The 19,265-nt window shown below is 41.7% G+C and overlaps 1 protein-coding gene across 21 annotated transcripts in view; it reads left to right on the forward strand.

Moving 5' to 3' along the window:
- TPD52L1 (TPD52 like 1) overlaps positions 1–16,499 on the forward strand; it is a 56,493-nt gene extending 39,994 nt beyond the window's left edge. For 3 of the 21 annotated variants that reach the window (XM_045572699.1, XM_045572705.1, XM_045572704.1), the window contains exons 4-9: positions 4,694–4,795; positions 7,236–7,250; positions 8,569–8,607; positions 11,530–11,590; positions 13,112–13,207; positions 15,883–16,499. In XM_045572699.1, coding sequence (XP_045428655.1) covers positions 4,694–4,795; positions 7,236–7,250; positions 8,569–8,607; positions 11,530–11,590; positions 13,112–13,207; positions 15,883–16,008 — 439 coding nt within the window. In that variant the 3' untranslated portion in view covers positions 16,009–16,499. Of the gene's footprint in view, positions 1–4,693; positions 4,796–7,235; positions 7,251–8,568; positions 8,608–11,529; positions 11,591–13,038; positions 13,208–15,882 lie in introns of all 21 variants that reach the window. The other 18 variants (XM_045572710.1, XM_045572703.1, XM_036413252.2 and 15 more) reach the window with 18 other exon arrangements.
- The last annotated feature ends 2,766 nt before the right edge of the window (positions 16,500–19,265 follow it).

Below are 19,265 nucleotides of genomic sequence, written 5' to 3' on the forward strand. Positions count from 1 at the left end.
CTGCAGGGATAAGCTAGCCCAAGGGAGAGAGAGCCAGGCCCTTCTGTTGCTGAAGGAAGGCCAGGGTGGGGAGGGAGCAGGGATAGGAGGGTGCCCCAAGTTTGCTCTAGGTGTGATGGGGGCAGAGTGGGAGGTGGGGCAGTGAGGGGAGACTCATAGTCCCGCTGGGACATGGGATTGGTGCAGGCAAGTTCCAGGAAGGAAGAGGGAAAGAGATAGAAACATCAAATGATGACAGAGAATCATTGATCTGCTGCCTCCTGCATGCCCCCTACTGAGATGGAGCCTGAAACCCAGCCATGTGCGCTGACCCGGGAATCGAACTGTGACCTCCTGGTTCATAGGTCAACGCTCAACCACTGAGCAACTCCAGCCAGGAAATAGAGTTATTCTCTATCCACAGGCAATAGAAAGCCATTAAAGGGGTCATGACAGTTTGTTTATCCAGCAACTTCAATGAGTGCCTACTCTTAGGCATTATTATACAAAGGCTAAGCTAAACCCACAGGATAAAGGCTTCAAAGATGGGGGAAAAAAGTTTCTTACTCTCGCCGAGACCGGTTTGGCTCAGTGGATAGAGCGTCGGCTTGGGGACTGAAGGGACCTGGGTTTGATTCCGGTCAAGGGCATGTACCTTGGTTGCGGGCATATCCCCAGTATGGGGTGTGCAGGAGGCGGCTGATCCATGACTCTCTCTCATCGATGTTTCTAGCTTTCTATCTCTCTCCCTTCCTCTCTGTACAAAATCAATAAAATATATTTAAAAAAAAAAAAGTTCCTTACTATCTTTGTGTGTCAAAAGGCAAAAGATCAAGAAACACGTGATAAAATGAACATATAAGGAAATATCAGGAAGTGCTAACTGGCGTATGGTGATGCTCTACAGGAGGAGGTGGGGGCCGGGGAGAAGCAGCTGGGACGGGGTCCCTGTGTCAGGGAAATCCTGTCCTGGAAGCTGCTTCGAGCTGAGACCTGAATGATGAGAAAGATCGTGTGGTGACTCGAGGAAGAGCTTTCACGCAAAGGCAAAAGCTTCTGCAAAGACCCGGAGGCTAGCTAGAACTGGCTTTACAGGTTTCAGGAGCCCAAAGCAAGTGCTGTGTCTGGAGGATAGTGAGAGGAGGGGGTCAGAGCCTCTGTTTCATGAGCAACTGTGGGGATTTTATCCCAAGGGCTCAGGATCCTGTTGAAGAGTTTGAAGCAGGAAGTGACCTGTTCTGATTCATCTTTCAGAAAGATCACTGCAGTGACTGTGTGTGATACAGATTGTGGGGAGGAGGGTGTGGAAACTGGAAAGTCCTTCATGAGACTGTTGCCATAATCCAGGTGGGGACGGTGGTGAGGGAGAGATGTGGACAGGGAGCAGGCAGGATTTGGAGGTCAGGCCAATGGAATTTCCTAGTGGTTGGGAGGCAGGGGATGAGGGACATAGAAGGATCAAATGGAACTCTTGTGTCTTGGATTGGGACTCCTGGGTGAGTTGAACACTGTTTCCTGCAGTAGGACTGTAGAACTGTGGCTAAACCATGAGCTATGAACTCCCTCGGGTTGGGTTAAAATCTAGGCCTCCCTGCATCTGCGGATTGAGGTTATATTAGTACCTGTTTCAAAGGCAGTGAGGATTCACTGCGTTAATATCTGTATAGGATGTAGGATGGCGTCTGACACTCTGTAGTCAGATTCACTTTTCTAGGAAAGACTGAGACAGATTTTGTGAGGAGACCCAAGTGTTGGCCATATCAAGTCTGAAATGCCCAGGAGACAAACGAGTTTATATTCCAAGAGCACAATGTGGGGGCAAAGTCCAGGACATTCGGGAGTCGTTAGATGAGTGTGGATTCACTAACCTTTAGGGATGATGTGAACTTTGCTTTGTAGGAAAGAATCAATCTCTCTCTTAAGAGGGAGGCCTGTCAACAACATTATTTTGGGAGAGCATCTTCCTCCCACCATCTTTTCTTGGCTGCTGAGGGAAGGGAAAAAGTCTTACTCACATGGTAAAGTGGGGGAGGGGACAGATAACAAAACCTGTTTTCTCCATTCATTAATTAAATCCCTGTTGTTAGTGTCCATGACACCCATTCCAGGACAAGCTCTGTAGCTCACACAGTGAACATTTTGACGCGAGGGAACTGGAGTGGGGTTAGTTGGGTAGAATTAGATTTTAAAGCACTAAAAAGGATGTTAGCTGTCAGAGAATCGCTGGTGACTACCACAGGCAATACTTTGCATACTGATTAGGCAATCATGACCTATTTAGTTTGATTTATAATGAAAAGAAAATCTGTGGGATGGTAATGAAAGATCTTGGCATATTTTAGTCTGCGGTAGGATTCAAATAGGAACAGAACTGGATGAGTAGGAATAATTATACAGGAGACTGAAATTAGCTCTTTTCTAGAAAGGTAACCATATAATGGCAGGTCAAGAGATCCCCTGTGTCCCAGGTTTATTGTTAGGCTGTTGTTGGTGTCATAGTTTTTTTTTTTTTTACATGTCTTTTTTACATGTCTTTTTTTACATGTTTGAGAGAATCTAGGAGCAAACACAAATTATTCCGTCATCTTTTTTTTTTCTTTTTTTTTTTTTTAATTATCTCTGCTGCTTTTCTATGTTGCCTCTGGGCTTCAAGGAGGGGTGGGGACGGTGGTGAGGGAGAGATGTGGACAGGGAGCGGGCATGTGTGTGGCTTGGGGTCTAGCTGTGGGAGGTCACCTGAGGAGATACTGAATCTTAATAAATAAGACTGGCCTAGGGTTTTGAGCACTGTGACAGGAAGAACAGTGCTATTTCCATTGTTCTGAGACATTTCTAACAGTTACTGAATCAAGTGGAAAACAAAAGAGACCTAACCTCAGGGAATCAAAAGAAACCAACAGAAAGTTTCCATTCTCCTCACACAGCTCTAGCCAGAGCCACACATTCCCTCTTACTCAGCAGGTTCTTCTTTGAGCCTGATTTTCCGTGGTCTTTCCATATTCACCAGGAAATGTCTGTTTAGTACACGAATGTTTTGTTTGGTTTTATGATCTAGATAATATGATTTTGACACTTCCTGAAAAGCAGGCATTGTGTAAATAAATAACACATGGTAAACTCATTCCAAGCTGCTAACAAAAAAGGCAGTAGTAGAATGCCATGTTAATAAAGTGATTTCAGTCCTGAGGATGACCCAGGCGCATGCTTTAAAGCATTTCCTTCAAGTACGATAGTGCGTTTAGGAATGCATGGTGCGGAGATGGAAGGGGTGGGTGGAGGCATAAGGGACATTCCCACACGAGTGATTTGATATAACATACAGCCTTCTCAGAGGTACCAGGTAATGTAAGAGCTCCAGACCCAGCAGGTAGCTTTGGGGGAACTGGCCTGGGAGTAGCATATATCTGAAGAAGGTGGTATGTACATTACAAGAATTTGTGTTTCTCTTTTATTCTATACAAACATTCTTGTTTTGTTCTCAGCTTCATTGAGATATAATTGGCCTATGGCACTGTGTAAGTGTAAAGTGTAAGGCATCATGACTTGGCATGTTGTGAAGTGACGTACAAAACTTTTTATTGATTTTAAAAAATATGTATATATTTTATTGATTTTTTTTACAGAGAGGAAGAGCGAGGAGAGAGATAGAGAACTAGAAACATCGATGAGAGAGAGACATCGACCAGCTGCCTCCTGCACACCCCACACCAGGGATGTGCCCGCAACCAAGGTACATGCCCTTGACCGGAATCAAACCTGGGACCTTTCAGTCCGAAGTCCGATGCTCTATCCACTGAGCCAAACCGATTTCGGCTTGATTTCTTTTGATTCCCTCAGGTTAGGTCTCTTTTGTTTCCCATTTTTTAAGTAACAGTTGGAAATGTCTCAGAACAGTGGCTATAGCACTGTTCTTCCTGTCACGGTGCTCAAAACCGTTTTTTTTTTTTTGTTTTTTTTTTTGTCACTTATCACCTCTCATGTCTGTGCATCTCTCTCTGTGACCCGCCCCCTCCTCGCTGTTCTTCCTGCCACGACTCCCCATTCAGAGCCACAGAGGAGCGTCCTCTCTGAGCATCCATTCATCCATCTAGTGTTTTCTTCTGAGTTTCTCCTGTAACCCTCTGCCAGACATGAGACACAGAGAGTGGCTTCTTTGCCCTCAAGGAGTCAGTCCAGTGGGGACCCAGGCGATGAGCAGAGATAGGTCATTGCAGTACTAGATTCCTAAAACTGTTTTTGAAAAAATCAGTGTTATCTTAAATTACATGCCTTTCTTATTCTCAGTATAAGTATTAGAAAAGTAAGCTAAATACTAGTTTAATATTTTCCTTTTTATGGTTAATTTTACCCACAGTAACAGTAAAAGCTTAAAGTTCCCTTTGAAATGTACATTTTAAAATTTCGGCGTCACCTTTGATGTCTAGAGCTTTCATTGACAAGTGTCTCTTGGTAAAGTTAATGCACTTCTTTAAGAATGACTCTCTACTCTGGACAGTCCCACTCCTTGTGATTAAAGATCTGCACATTCAGATCTATACTTGTCTGTATCTTGTTCTTGAATTCAGATTTAATTGTCTGACTGTCCCTTCTATAAGTGGCAGCCAACCCATCCTTTCAAAAGCAATGACTGGAAACAATCACTAAGGAGAGAGAGGGACGATGCATGGTTTATGGGTGATGATGGTATATAAACTGCTGTTCTGTTTACTTCCAGCTACAAGAAGACGCACGAAACCCTGAGTCACGCAGGACAGAAGGCCACTGCTGCTTTCAGCAATGTGGGGACGGCCATCAGCAAGAAGTTTGGAGACATGAGGTACTGCGGGAGGGAGCCCTGGGAATGGGCCCAGCCCTGGGCTGCTAGAGAGAGGAGAAGTGTTATCTGTCGGTTAGTCTTCCTCATATAGTCCTTTTTGATTGGATTAATTATTATGTGCCAGGTAGTGATTGGTGACTGAGGTAAATTATGATATTAGGGCATATTCTGACTAAAGGCCAGTTTAGTGGCAGGACTGGTCCCAAAGATGCCCTTTCCACTGGGCCCCAACCTGGTAAAAATAGAAGATAGAGGATGTCTTTATCGCTGGTAATAAGGGATTTCAAAAGAGCACAGCACATATGATTATAATTAATTGTATACTTTATTTTAATTTATTGCTTAAATTACATTAATTGTAATTTAAGCAATAAATTAAATTACAATTAATGTAATTTAAGCAATACGTTAAAATATGTATTCAGTGGAATATCCTCTAATAAATCATTCTAGTTTTATACACATCCGTCTAGTTACAGTTTTACATACATCCATTTTATATGCTAAATATATAATGTATGTATTATTTTTATTCCAAAAAGGTACTATATGGTATATATTTCTGGTAGTTTTCCTTCTTCACTTTAGCAATATTATGAACATGTCAATAAATGTATGTCTATTACATTTTTAATAACTTTATTATCTTCCAATGCGCTTCCTTGCACAATTTGGTTATTTTTTCAGTATTTCACTATTACATAAAATTAGGCGATCATTAAAATTTTGAACTGAGAACCAAATGTCCTCACTATAGTCACCAGAAAACACTGCAGTATTGACCATTACTTTTTATATTATGTGCTAAGGCATTACATAGAATTGTTACTCTCATGCTGTTTTGCTTGTTTAAATACCTACCATAGTTTATTTAGAATTTAGCTGATATGCTTATGTGACTTTTAAATTAATAAACCAAATTTCCTTTTTCTCTAAAAATCCAATTCATTCTTTAAAATTTTTAAACTACATTTTAAATTTCTTTAAAAAGATCTGTGTGAATTATTTCACTGGATTCTTAAACTATTAATTTTTTATTACCCTTCAACTTTGATACTTAGAGAGAAATATTTATATCTTTGTGTTTAAGTTATTTTTTTTACATCAAATATTGCTAGACTGTGCCCAATATTAATGCACCATCTTAATAACTTGGCATTCATGAGGCTGGAGTTAAGTGAGAAATGTACATTAATCTGAGTATTTTTACTATTAATAATAATAAACGCCATTGAAATTCTTCAGAGACAGCATGTGAATTACAGGTAAACATTCTGGATTTTCATTGACCTTAATTTTATTACAAATAAAATATTCAATCATTTCAGTGGTATTAAAACATTGATCTAAACTAATTAAATAATTCCTTAAATGGGGAAGACCCTATTACCTGTTATATCCAAGAAAATAGATTTTTGCCACTTTTCTAAAATTCATTCTTCGCATACTTACTTGAAACCTTTCACTTGAACGCTGGGACGTTGGTGTTTCTCCATCTTTAGGGGACTTACAAACAGCTCTGAATCTTGTTTAGAATACATATTTCCAGATTGCACCTCCGAGAGTTGTGCCTCAGTCTTGGATGGAGTCTAGGAACTTGCTTAGTAACAAGTTCCCAGGTGATTCTATTTCATGTAGTCAGGTTCTGAGCAAGCCAAGTGCAACTTAGCTCCTGTGTACCTGGGTTGTGTCAGTTATGAAATGGGGATAAAAGTAACAGCACCATCGAGTTATTTTAAAAGCAGAGAGCCTGCTGTGTACTCAGTGCTCGAAAAATGCTAGTTTTTATCTTTTCTAAGTGACCATCTCGGTGACAAGGTGGCCCATTAGGGCAGAAATTAGAAAGAACCCATTAGCCTGGCTGGCGTGGCTCAGTGGTTGAGCGTCAACCTAGAACCAGGAAGTCATGGTTAGATTCCCAATCAGGGCACAAACCTGGATTGTGGCTTGATCCCCAGTGTAGGGTGTGCAGGAGGCAGCCGATCAATGATTCTCTCTCCCTCTCTCTCTCTGAGATCAATAAAAACATATTTTTAAAAAACTACCAAATTAAAATGTTTCCTGTGAAGTTAAAATGAGGTCACATCTATGAAAGTATTCTGAAGAAATGCAAGCTGTTGGAATACTTTCTATGATACTGGCATCTTCCTGGTACTTCTCAGGAATTTGTTCAAACTGCACGTGATCTAGGGCAGATGAAATCTTTGGAGGAGGCACATGATCTCATTAGTGAGTGTCACCATCGTTATGTACCCATGAAATAATAGAAACACACAGATTACAACATGTTGTTAAACTCAGACACATTGAAAAGTCAGTAGGCTCAGAAAGTGTAATGAATGCAATTACTGTTTGTTTGGGGGCTCTTATATGGTGTATCGTTTCCTCCTGATGTGCTAATGCTGCTCCTGCTCTTCTCTCCATGCTGCCCCGGCTGTAGGTCCCACTCCATCGGGTAAGCACTGCCTTGGGGGACCCTCCGCCCCTTCCTTCCCAGAGCTCTCTTTCACAGTGAGAGTGTGTCTCAGCTAAAAACTAAGTCTCTCTTCCTGAATGTGTTCCTGACCAGTGAGTTACAGACTAGAGGGGCATCTAAGGCATTTGAATTTCTGTAAGCTCATGTTTATCTCCTTTCTGAACCATTTACACCAGTTTCACTTGCTGAGCAATCTCTTAGGAATCTCTTTTCTGCATCATTTCTCCCTAGATTGGCAGAGGCCCTTCTGAGAGAAGAAAAAAAGGAATGTGGATATTGAGAGTTGTGCATTTTTATAAAACTTAGAGAAAGTAAGGTCAAGAAACAGAAAATTACTTTCTCTAGACTGTTACATTTTTCTGAACATTTGTGACTGTTATTAATGGGGATGGTTCATCTTTAACTTCCCGTGCCTCCCCGAAGCTGAAGAAGGAAAAAGTTACTGGAGAAGCACATATGTCAGGCACTGTGCTCTGAATTCAGCTTTTCTTTCTTTTTTTAAACCTGGAATCTCATTCTATGCTTTTTTTGGAATTTGTTTTTCTGAGAAAACTGTCTCTAAGGAGATTAATAGATTGATAATGCTGATGAATTTCTTTTAGTAATTCTTTTTTTAATACAATTTTTGAGGAAATATTTTGTTTATACAATAGTTTCCAAATGGAGTGTTTAAAGTAGAACCATAAATATCACCTGAATTCCTTTGTCCTTTTGTGTTTCCGTTCTAGTCAAGTGCCACCCATACTAATGGCCTCAGTGGATATTGTTGGGAAAAGGTGATGAGTTTGATCCCTTCCCAGTTAGCTTCTTGGGAGGAGAGAAAACAGGGAGGGTGTTGGAACCTGTGGAAAATGGACTGTCTCGTGATAACTACCTGTATTCCTCTGGAGAGTTTCACTGCATTGGAACAATTAGCTGCCACCTGTTCAGCCCTACTTCCCGTCTTCTTGACCAGGAGAAGGGGGTGGAGAAGAAGCAGGCCCTTGAGAGGATGCTCAGGGGCTACTGGGTTGACCTGGAAGGATCCAGACATTCACATCAGATTTCCTGGCCTACAGGGCACCACCTACAGGAAGTAAAAGAATATGCAACTATGGACCACCTATTCTTCCCTTGTCCCCTTGGAATTGACTGTGGCCCAAGTTACCCAAAGAAAACAAATAGCATCTGGGTGAGGTGGGCAGCAAACACTCCAGATAGCTGAGATTGCTGTTTTAGGAGGAGGGAGTTTCTCATGTGCTTATGTTGTGCTATCTTCTCTTTCTTTTCTTCCCTTTAATCTGCTTTTGCCCTGAAGCTACTCCATTCGCCATTCCATAAGTATGCCTGCTATGAGGTAATGTGTGTAAATTATTTTACATAATATTAATGCAGAATATGTGTGAACGGTTACTTCACTGATATTTACCTGCTGGATTTTTTTTATCCCGTATATGAAAGGAAGTGCCATGACCTACTTTGTTCTCTGTTCTGGTGGTCCTCGGAAGAACCTGTAATACTTGGACAATTCTGTAAAAGTATTGTAGATGCAGTGAGCTTGGGCTTTTGACCAGACACCCCAGCTTAAATCTCCTGATATGTGAGAGTTGGGACAAGTTATTTCATTTACCTCAATCTTCATTAAAAGCTACTTTATATAGTTGTTGCGAGATCTAAACAAAGTGACCTATGTAAGGCCTAGAACATTCTTAGCACACTTGCAAAGGCAGAAATATGTTCATTTCCCCAGGGTTAAATATAAGGCTAGTGGAAGAAAGTTTAAATAAAAGGGAAAGTTTAAATGAGAGGGTTCAGTTTTAGAAAGGATATCATTGGGCTTTTTTGAGGTATAAATTAAGGTGAGGTATCTGTTGAACAATAAAAAATATCCTTGAAATGATTGTCTAGATGAAAACTGAGAAAGATGTCCTCCACGTCCAGTGTGTTTGAGTTTGTCGCAGAGTATAGAGGAGGTGATGGTAGACTGGGAATCAGAGGATACAGGTTGTAGGCAGAGCCTGCCAGGAATGAACTTTGGAAAACGCACCTCAGTGATATGTTCCATCACGTTTATAAATAAGAGACTCAAACCAGATGCACTGCTTTCCCATGGTGGTTGCCTTGGGTTGCCATGGTGATTGGTGGTGGTGGGGGGGGGGGGGGCAGAATCAAGGCCCCGGACCCCACTTTAGTTAAAACTGTGCCTCTCCAACCTATTTTGTGTCATATGTTGTGGGGTGGATACATTATAGGGGGGGGGGAGTCAGTTAATCTTAACATGTTTAGTGCACCAAAGCCACGTTCTTTCTGGGGTCATTTGCACTGCTGAAAGTTTGTTTTTTACATAATCCGATTAAATCTTAGTAAACAGTTTCTCCCCGTTCTCCAGTATGTATTCCACTGTAACTTAATTTGAGAAATGCCTATTTCATTATGTCCGATGATGTCTCTTCTACACTGGGGTTATTTGGTTACTCTGGGAATTTAATCACAGTATCCGAGTTCCCCGATTTGGTGGTGGAGAGCAGGAATTCAGGATTGCTTTGTTTCTATTTGAATGACTGGCTCCTCACAGCATAAGAATAGCCAAACTGAGCAGTGTAACCGGAGGGGTTCTGAGCTCCTTATCAAATTTTAAGTCTAGAGCTTGCAAGAAATTAACATGATTTTTCTCTATGAACCAGGAATTCATCTAGTGGCTCATTGGTCAAAGTCAGTCCTCATAAAATTGCCTAAAATTAACTTTAAAAGAAAAATGATTTTACTCAGCTAGCATATACCCATAAACCATTAGGCAAACTGCCCAGCGTGGCCTAATGTAACTGACGGATGACAGCAGTCATGTGAGCAGGCTGGCCAAATAGAACTTGCCATGGAAGTCAAGTGCCAATAAGTATCTACTTTTGAGACTTTCAAGTGTAATTTCACTAATTCTTCCTCATGAAACAGAGGTATTATGAAGAATTACTCGTAGGAATTTGACTCATGTTTGAATCAAATACAAGGTGCGATGCCATACTTGGGCCTTCACATTTCACCATTGTGAATTCATGCAGACAGAACGCAAAGACATACATTTTTTATCATCTGGAGCATTCAAATCTTTGGTGATAATCCATAACAAAGCCAATTAATTCAAAACCATGTCCTCTACATTATTTTCCTCTTGATAGCATTAGAGCGATGCTTCATTCCACACCATACAATATTTTATAGCCATTCTCTCTTTTCTCCAAGCCATTCCTTTATCTTCCTTCTTCTGCACTCAAGAGAGAATCATAAGTGGCTTATCAAATGGGATTATAAGTGGCTTTTCAAATGGAATTATTTGGCTATCCTTGTTGCTGAAAGCTGACATGGACACAAGATTTAAGACACATTTTTAGTTCAGTTCTTATTTCTTTAGTTGGACTTGGTGATATCAATTGGTAATGTTGTCATTAAATCATGTCATGTGACCAAACCCGGTATAGAAAACCAAAAAGCACCAAATGAAGAATTTAATGCTAATAGTTACAAATGGTATAGATTATTTAACACAATGACGACTCACAACTAAAATGTCAGTGGACTGTGAAGGCCCACTCTTCTAAGAGAACAATTAGTTATATCCTTTTCAGAAGGGAAAATACCTCATATTTATAACACCAGTTTGACCAAGCATTAGACAAGTAATAAGTAGTATTTCAACTTACAGTAATCAATGCATTGACATTCAGAAACACTCCTTTATGGAAGTTTACCAAATGGTTACTTTTGAAGGCACCAAAAAGAAAAACTTATAAACCTTCTTTTCTTGCACTAGTTCTGTCTTGTCTCACATACACTGAAATAAATAAATTTAAAATTCCAAGTGCGAAAACTCAAACATGACATTTTCTGCATGCTTACAAAATAAAAAAAATAAAAGTTGGGAAAGAGAGTGTTGTGATAGAAGCGATCAGTAAATGAGACGTTAAGTATCACTCCTTTGACTCTAATAATGACTCACGGTACATGATGGACTTATTACATTTGTACTGTTGCCAAATGCCATACTATTCTACAGTTGAGTTTCTCACTATTTCACTTGGAAAAATTCCATGCCAAGTATGGTTTCTGGATCTAACCTGGCAGAAGAGAAATACATGTACCGTAAATATATGGTTAGGATAGGTGCCACACGGACAGCTAGCTCCGGTGTGATGTTTCTAAGAGCCGAAATCAGACAGCTTAGTTACTAACACAGGTAGGTCTTTGGAGCTGACCTCTCTCTCTTTTTTTCTTTTTGTTATTTTAGGAATTCTCCTACTTTCAAATCATTTGAGGAGAGGGTTGAGACAACTGTCACAAGTCTTAAGGTACAGATGAAATGAACTTTGTGTCCTCGGGCCATTGAATCAAGACAGCATAGTCATTGCTGTGGTTAGTTCCAAGGGTGTGCTGCCAACATGCAGGCAGTCGAGAAGGTGGCCTTGCACAGTCAGGCTTCACATATAAACCCATAAATAAAGCCGGGAGTGAGTAGGGTCATGGTATCCTGACAAAGCGGCTGGTATATGCCACTAGGAAGGAATTGCTCACGGAAGTGAGTTTGGGTACGTATTCATCTCTGCACTGGTTATCTGGCCAGAACTCTTAATGCTATTCCTCGAAAAGTAGGTAAGTGAGAGAGGATGTGGATGGAGCAAAGGATCTGTGAATTCTGAATTTAGAGTGTAAGTTCAGTTCTGGTTAATGCTCCTCTGGGACGGACATGGACTAGCAAAAGACAAACTTGGCTCCTGATACGGCCACTCACTACCTGCCAGCTGCCTAACCTGACTTATTCAATTCACATAGGAAGCATGGCACAGTTTGGTCACCATGCAGGGAAAAGAAAGCCGAGTCCCATGATGCATTGCTCTGTACTAGTGCATTGGATCCCTGGGTAGGAACTGAAAATATGCCATAGTAGGAGGTAAAAAATTTTATTGAGTTTTTGTTTGTTTGTTTGTTTCAGCATAGGTAAGTTATTCTACAGAGGAATAAAGAGTAAAATTAAATCCCACCCAATCTTAAAATGTATAGAACGCTTATCGGAAAAATCAGTGAGACGGCTAAGATTATGTTTTTAAAGATAGCACCTAAACAATGACTTACCTATGTGTGGGTATCATTATCACTGTTTTGTAGATAATCCATTTCTGCATTTCCCTGTTACTGAGAAGATTAAAAATACAGATGATCTTTAATTAGATCAAGAACAGCTGTTTGCACTTGCTGATTGTCCAGCTGCTTCTGAATCCCCTGTGGCCGTGCTACCTGAGGGGTCTGTGAGGGTGTCTGTCCCTCACGAGAGGCCCTGGGTGCTCTCACTGAATTTAATTTGGAAGGCCTTACCCTGAGGGGTTGGGTCTTTAACATAGAATTCTCCCACTTCGCTAGGCCTGTGAATAGGTGTTGAAGGCCCAAGAATGAAATAATTACTCAGCATCCGTCCTGCCTTCCCTGGTTTCATTTACTAGCAGTTTCTAGTTGTGCAGTTTCATCCCTCTGCTTTGTCAGCATCATCATTTGAGTGACCAGTAGGACCCATTAAATCTCCCCCATTGGCAGGGAAACTTTTGATAAGGAGGGACATGCATTATCTCGGACCTTTCTGTTGCTAGAATATCCCGTTTTAAAACAAAGGGCTCATAAAAAAAAATAAAAAAAACCCTAGGAGTCAGTTTCTCAACTTCTGGTTCTCAGCCTAAGACGCGCCCAAGAGGATGGATTCTGTTGTTTGTAAGACAAGTTCTGACTTGGGAGGAGTTGTGCTTTTTAGGTTTTCTTTAGAAGAAGGAGCTATGAAGAAGCACAAGAAGATTAAAGAGCAACCAATTTTCATTTGCTTTTAGGAAACTCTGGTAAGCGCACAGCTCCCATATGACTCTATGATTTTAGTGTTGCCCACACTCTCAGCTTCTTGCTCTCTTGCCTCACTGGGATGGAAGGTATAGAGCCTTTCTCCTCCTTCAAACATGCGCAAAAACTAACTCAGCCAGCTGGTAACAATCCTCCTGAAAGTGAATTCTGTGTTGGCATGATTGTCCATGGGTTTAACAAGACTCACATCCCACCCGCTTCCTGTGCCACGGTCAATGCCTCGTTCCTCTGTTTCTGCCCACCCAGGAGATGGAGAATAGCCAGCAACCATGCTTTGTGTGAAACCTCCCACTTCCTCATAATTGCAAATTTATCGTTTCTTTTTTCCTTCGGACTGAATAATAGATGTTTGGCCTTTCTTATATATATCTAGCTTATTTTCTGTATAGTTTACTTTTGTGTCCCAAATCTTTTACAAAATGTCTGTCATTTTCTTCCATTGTGGTTCCCGAGGCTGTTTCCTGCTGAGGGAATGACTGGGGGATCAGCAGGACCCCTGAGATTCTGGGCAGGTCTATATGCTGCATTGCCAAGCTCATTTATTGCTTCAAGCTAGATTTTTAAACAAAAAGCAGGACTCTTATTGTTTCTTTGTGTCCTTTCAAACAGGCATTTTGTTAGGAGAGGTTAGGATATACAATTAATTGATTCAAATCTTTTTTGGGGGGGGGGGCAAAGAACAAGTATAATTTTGGGGACAAGGTGACAAACTCTTGTTTGGAAAACCATGAAGAGGGGAAGTGATATGGAGCGGTTTATTGTTCACATCTTTGCTTAAGCCAGTTCTTGCCTAAGTATTGCAGTGGGCAGTCATTAAAGCCCACATCGTTAGGAAACTCCGTTATTTCACTCCTTTTGGCCTAATAGCTTTATTTCAAAGTAGTTTCCCTCCTTCTTTATTTTCCTATTTTGATGTGAGAAAATCAAGACGTCAGAGAGAAGAAAGAAACGAAGCCCAGAAGAAAACATGAGTAATTTGTATTGATCTGATTCAATACTGGGTGTAACATGTATTGCAAAAAAGGAACGCAAATAAAATAGAGAGGAGAATGGGGACTATTGATAGAGTAAATCACAGTGGATTATCCTTGCTTCTCCCAGAAAAAAAAATAAGCATAGTGTGTGTGTGTGGGGGGGGGGGGGGGAAGTCATATAATGGAAGGCAACTCCCTCCTTTCCAGTGCTAAGATGAGAAATGGAATGTTCTGTGCAGAGGTCTGTACCCTGAGGCTCCGGGTCACCTATTTTGAATGCTCTGTAAGCTAAGAATGGTTTTTACATGTCTTAAATTGCTGGAAAAGAAAAACAACAAAGAAAAATCCTATTTGTGACTTGTGAAAGTTAAACTACATGAAACCCACGCTACAGTTCCATACAGCCTTTCTGACGCACGGCCGGGCTCATCCCCTTACGCGTTGTCTTCGGCTACTTTCTGCAACGGCTAATTTGAGTATTTGTGATTCCCAAGCCTAAGATACAGGGTCTCCCCCCAAACTGTATGCACACACGGTGAATAATTACAAAGGCAGTATTTACTAAATACATTTCATTTTCAAAACCGAGCTAACGGCTGGTAAAGTGTGAACACGTGTTGTGGGACACCTGCATTTACCTGTCACTTTCCCCAATGCCTTTCCCGACCGCCCAGCCGATGGAAAAATCCAACGTTGTGATTGGATTTGAAGAGGCAGAGAGGCACTTTAGTGACAATTGGAGACAGGTGTGTGTGTGTGCTCACAGTGATTGACCTGCTTTGGAAGCCTGGCTAAGGCTTTAAAGGGGCAGGCCGGGCGGTGGGCAGCTACGCTGCTTCCCCAGAGTGGTTCGTGTTCTTGGGAGGGATCGCCTTGGTGACAGTGAGGTGTGGACAGCAGTTTGAGAAGAGCAACCTTTTCTGTACCTTCCTTTTCCTCAGAGTGTTTTCCAATATTGTTAATGGTTAAAGAAAGGCTGATGTAACTATTATGAAGACTTTTATTAAGCATTCTGACTGACTTAAAAAAAAATATATATATATATTCTTTCGAAGAACTTTTTATAAGGAATTTTTCAAAGTACTTAATCATATTATTTAATGATAAATCTATTTCTTCCTGAGTCTATGCTCAATAACAAGGACGCAAAAAAGGAGCTTTGTAAAGGGCCATTTTAAGGGCTTTTCCTCCTGTAATGGCAACTGCCAGAAAGATGCGAAGTGACCAGGGCTTAACGCTTCATTCATCTACAGCTCTCAAAGCAGAGACCAAAGATCTTGTTCTGTTGAGCCATGCTGCCTTTTCAAGAGACGTTTCTCAGCAATGCAGATTGCCTGGTTAAATCTCAACTGGAAAACCTAAGTCTAAATCGCTTAAAAATGCCATACATTTGTAAGATTGGGGGAATCTATCTGAAGTCCAGTTCTGTTTCTTATGAATTCAATCGTGTTTCTCTGGGTGAGCGAGGAGACAATTCGAATCCACAGATCTGGTTATGCTCCTGGAGGGACTGAGAATGTAGAAGAGAGAGAGAGTTGCTACCATTGTACGAAATTGAAGTTTCTCTTCCAATCCCAGAACCCAGGCATGCATGGCATCCTAGTTAGCCCTCTGCCTAAGGAGACTGACTTCTCCGCATCCTTTACAGACTGTCTGGGGGCTGGGGGGAGAGGAAAAAAAGTAGTTCCGAACTTGAGAATAATCAATGTTATAAAAACATTTCAGAACCCAATGAACTAACTGCATGTCTGCTTCTCTGCCCCTTTCAGACGAAAGTAGGCGGGCCGAACCCGGGCGGAGGCAGCTTTGAGGAGGTGCTCAGCTCCACCGCCCACGCCAGCGCGCAGAGCTCGGCGGGCGCCCCCCGGCGGGAGGAGGAGGAACTGCAGTGCTAGGGCTGCCAAGCCCCAGCCCATCACCCCCCGCACATGCCCACACGGATATGAAGACCAAAATCCGCACTGGCAAAAACCAGGCCTTGACCTTCAAATGGCGTCTCCCCCGAGTTCCATAAAGTGATTTCCATTTGTATTTGTGTTGATAACGGACCCTTCGACCGCACCCTTAAGTAGTCACAGGGGGTCATCTTTTAAAATGCCCTGATTTGAGCAGGTACAAAATTGGTCATGACCCTTCTCTTTGTGTAACTCAAACATATTTTTCAAACATAAGCTATTTTGCTTTGGTTCTGGCTTGGACGCCATTGCCATGCGCATGTCTTTGAAGGCTGAGTGAGCACCCCCTTTCTGTTCAGTCAGTCCACTGGGGGGCGCTGTCTCCGTCTCCAGCAATGGGATGACACTGCAAATTTCACCCAACTGCTTGTGGTCCGCCTCACCTACATTAATCACACGCTTGTTTAAGCAATTAAAATAGTTGATTTTAATGATGACTTTGAGTTCTTAATTTCTTTAAGTCTTCAGGGATACCGATGACCTTAAAAGGTGACAGCAATAATTCTGCATACGCTAGTTTATTTTATTTTTAAAATATATTTTATTGACTTTTACAGAGAAGAAGGGACAGGAATAGAGAGTTAAAAACATCGATCACCTGCCTCCTGCACACTCCCTACTGGGTATGTGCCCGCAACCAAGGTACATGCCCTTGACTGGACTCAAACCTGGGACCCTTGAGTCCGCAGGCCGGCGCTCTATCTCCTGAGCCAAACCAGTTAGGGCTGCAGATGCTAGTTTAAAACAACTCTTGCTATCTGGTGAACATGGAAATGGATAGATAAATAATTATAATCTCAGCTACTTTAGGATGCTAAAACTTCAATTCTAAAAAGTCTCTCTAATCTACATAGAATAGTAGTTTACTGAGGTAAACTGACTATGTAAGGGTATCTGCAAAAGGAATACAGTAGCTAGAAAGCGAAGCACCCTAGCCTATTTGGCTCAGAGCCTCCGCCTGCAGACCTAAGGGTCATGGGTTCAATTCTGGTCTCAGGTCTGGGCCCTGGTCAGGGCATATGCAGGAGGCAAGCAATCAATTTCACTCTGATATCTGTGAGTGATATAAGGACCATAACATGAGTTCCCTTTTTTAAAAATTTTGTTATAGGATGTGCATGAACAAGCCAAATCAATGATTAGAACAAGACATTTGCTGATAGGAAGGTAGTCTTGGGCTAGAGCAGTGGTTGGCAAACTCATTAATCAAGAAAGCCAAATATCAACAGTATGACGATTGAAATTTCTTTTGAGAGTCAATTTTTTTAAACTTAAACTTCTCCTAACTCCACTTCTTCAAAATAGATTCGCCCAGACCTTGCTATTTTGTGGAAGAGCCACACTCAAGGTGCCAAAGAGCTGCATGTAGCTCGCGAGCCGCAGTTTGCCGACCACGGGGCTAACGGTTTCATTGCTGTATTGCCTGCTCACTCAAGAGCTGCCTGTTTCTCCCTCACTTTGCAAGTGCAAGTTCCCACGCAATAGTCGTGTTCCAGAAGTGCTGAGGCATTGGCACACAGTGGATGTGACCTTTTAGTAACAAATCAAAATGACATCTGGTCAGGACCAAGCCTATACAAAATGATACCACAAACAATCTACAGTAGTCCTCATCCCCCGAGTCCCTTTCTGCAGTCTGTTACCCTCACTCAACCTCGGTCCAACAGTATTAAATGAAAAATCCCAGACATAAACGATTCGTGAGTTTTAAATTGCACATCATTCTAAGCAGCATCATGGAACCTCGAGTCAGCCCTGTCCATAGTGCCAGAGACGTGAATGAGCCCTTTGTCTGGTGTCTGCACGTTGTGTATGCTCCCCACCCGGTAGACACTTGTCTGAATTGTCAGCTGCAGTGCTTGTAACCCTTGTTTTACTTAATAATGGCCCCAAAGGGCAGGATTGGGAGTGCTGGCAGGTCAGAGGTTTACTCACCTTGTGGCCATGCCAGACAAGCCCCATCCCAGGTCCCTTGCTTGTGAAACCTGCCCCTATCAGTCTAGAGTGGTCTGCCTCTTCCTTCGGTCTCTCCTTGCTCTCTGCGTACGGTGGCCAGCTTGTGAACCAACAGTTCAAGCCAAGAATAGCCTTTACTCTGCAACATAATTATAGGATTTGTTATTCAGAAAACCAATTCCAGGCAAGTAGCGGGTATCTCCCAAGAAAAACACATTTTTTTAAAAATATTTTTTATTTTTGGGGTGATAGAAATATTGATGAGAAACATCAATTGGCTGCCTCCTGCATGCCCCCCACTGGGATTGAGCCCACACCCCGGGAATTGAACTGGTGACCTCTTGGTTCCTGGGTTGGAGCTCAAATGCTGAGTCACACCAGCCAAGTGAAAACTACATTTTTAAAGTGATAATGTTCAAATATTTGTAGACATTGGCAGGTGAAATCAATAGCTTTAAAAATAAATGATCTCAATTTTGTTTTTATGATACTTTATTTATAGCACCATTATATTTCATTGTTTTTAAACACATTACCTCAGTGAGGAAGGCTGTGTGAGCCCTCAACGTGGTGGGTAAATGGAAACTGAGATAATGATTAAGTGACAAGTAAAGTCTGTGAATTAATAAAAAAATAAATAAATAAAGCAGGCAGAACATCCCAAATAATACTCAAGGGCCACAGGAAATCTCCTGGTTATAAATATTTGAACCTTATCTGGAGTTTTCTTGTGCCAGAAAACACTCTAAAATACCAATAGATGTGGGTCTGTTTCCCTGCTAACTATATCTCCAATAATAACCACCCTCTGCTGGTTTCCAGTCATTTACCACCTTTTAAATACTGTTAGGAGGCAGCAGTATTTGGATGCAAAGCAGCACTGCTCTTTTCAACGCAGAGCAGCTAGCTATATGCACGTGTGTGTGCTGCCTCTGAAGAGATCGTGCACCTTGCTTCCCGCAGATGGGGTATCCATGGAGACTGCAAAGAGTTTCCAAAGAAACGCTGCCAGCTGGAAAGGCTTTCTTCAAATAGAAACTGACATTTAAATTAAAGGGACAGGCATCATGTTCCACACCAAAATCTATCAGTGCGAAATACTGAGCAGGTTTGCACCAAGCAGCCTTCTCTTCCTCGCCATTCAATTCTTGAGCAAGGCAGACTACTCATCCTATAAAAGAGGGGAAGAAGCCAGGTCTGACCTGTTCCCTACATACACACCAAGTCCAGTGACCCCGGCA

The sequence above is a fragment of the Pipistrellus kuhlii genome, unplaced genomic scaffold, assembly GCF_014108245.1.
Source record: "Pipistrellus kuhlii isolate mPipKuh1 unplaced genomic scaffold, mPipKuh1.p scaffold_m20_p_5, whole genome shotgun sequence".
In the NCBI taxonomy this organism is placed as follows: Eukaryota; Metazoa; Chordata; class Mammalia; order Chiroptera; family Vespertilionidae; genus Pipistrellus; species Pipistrellus kuhlii.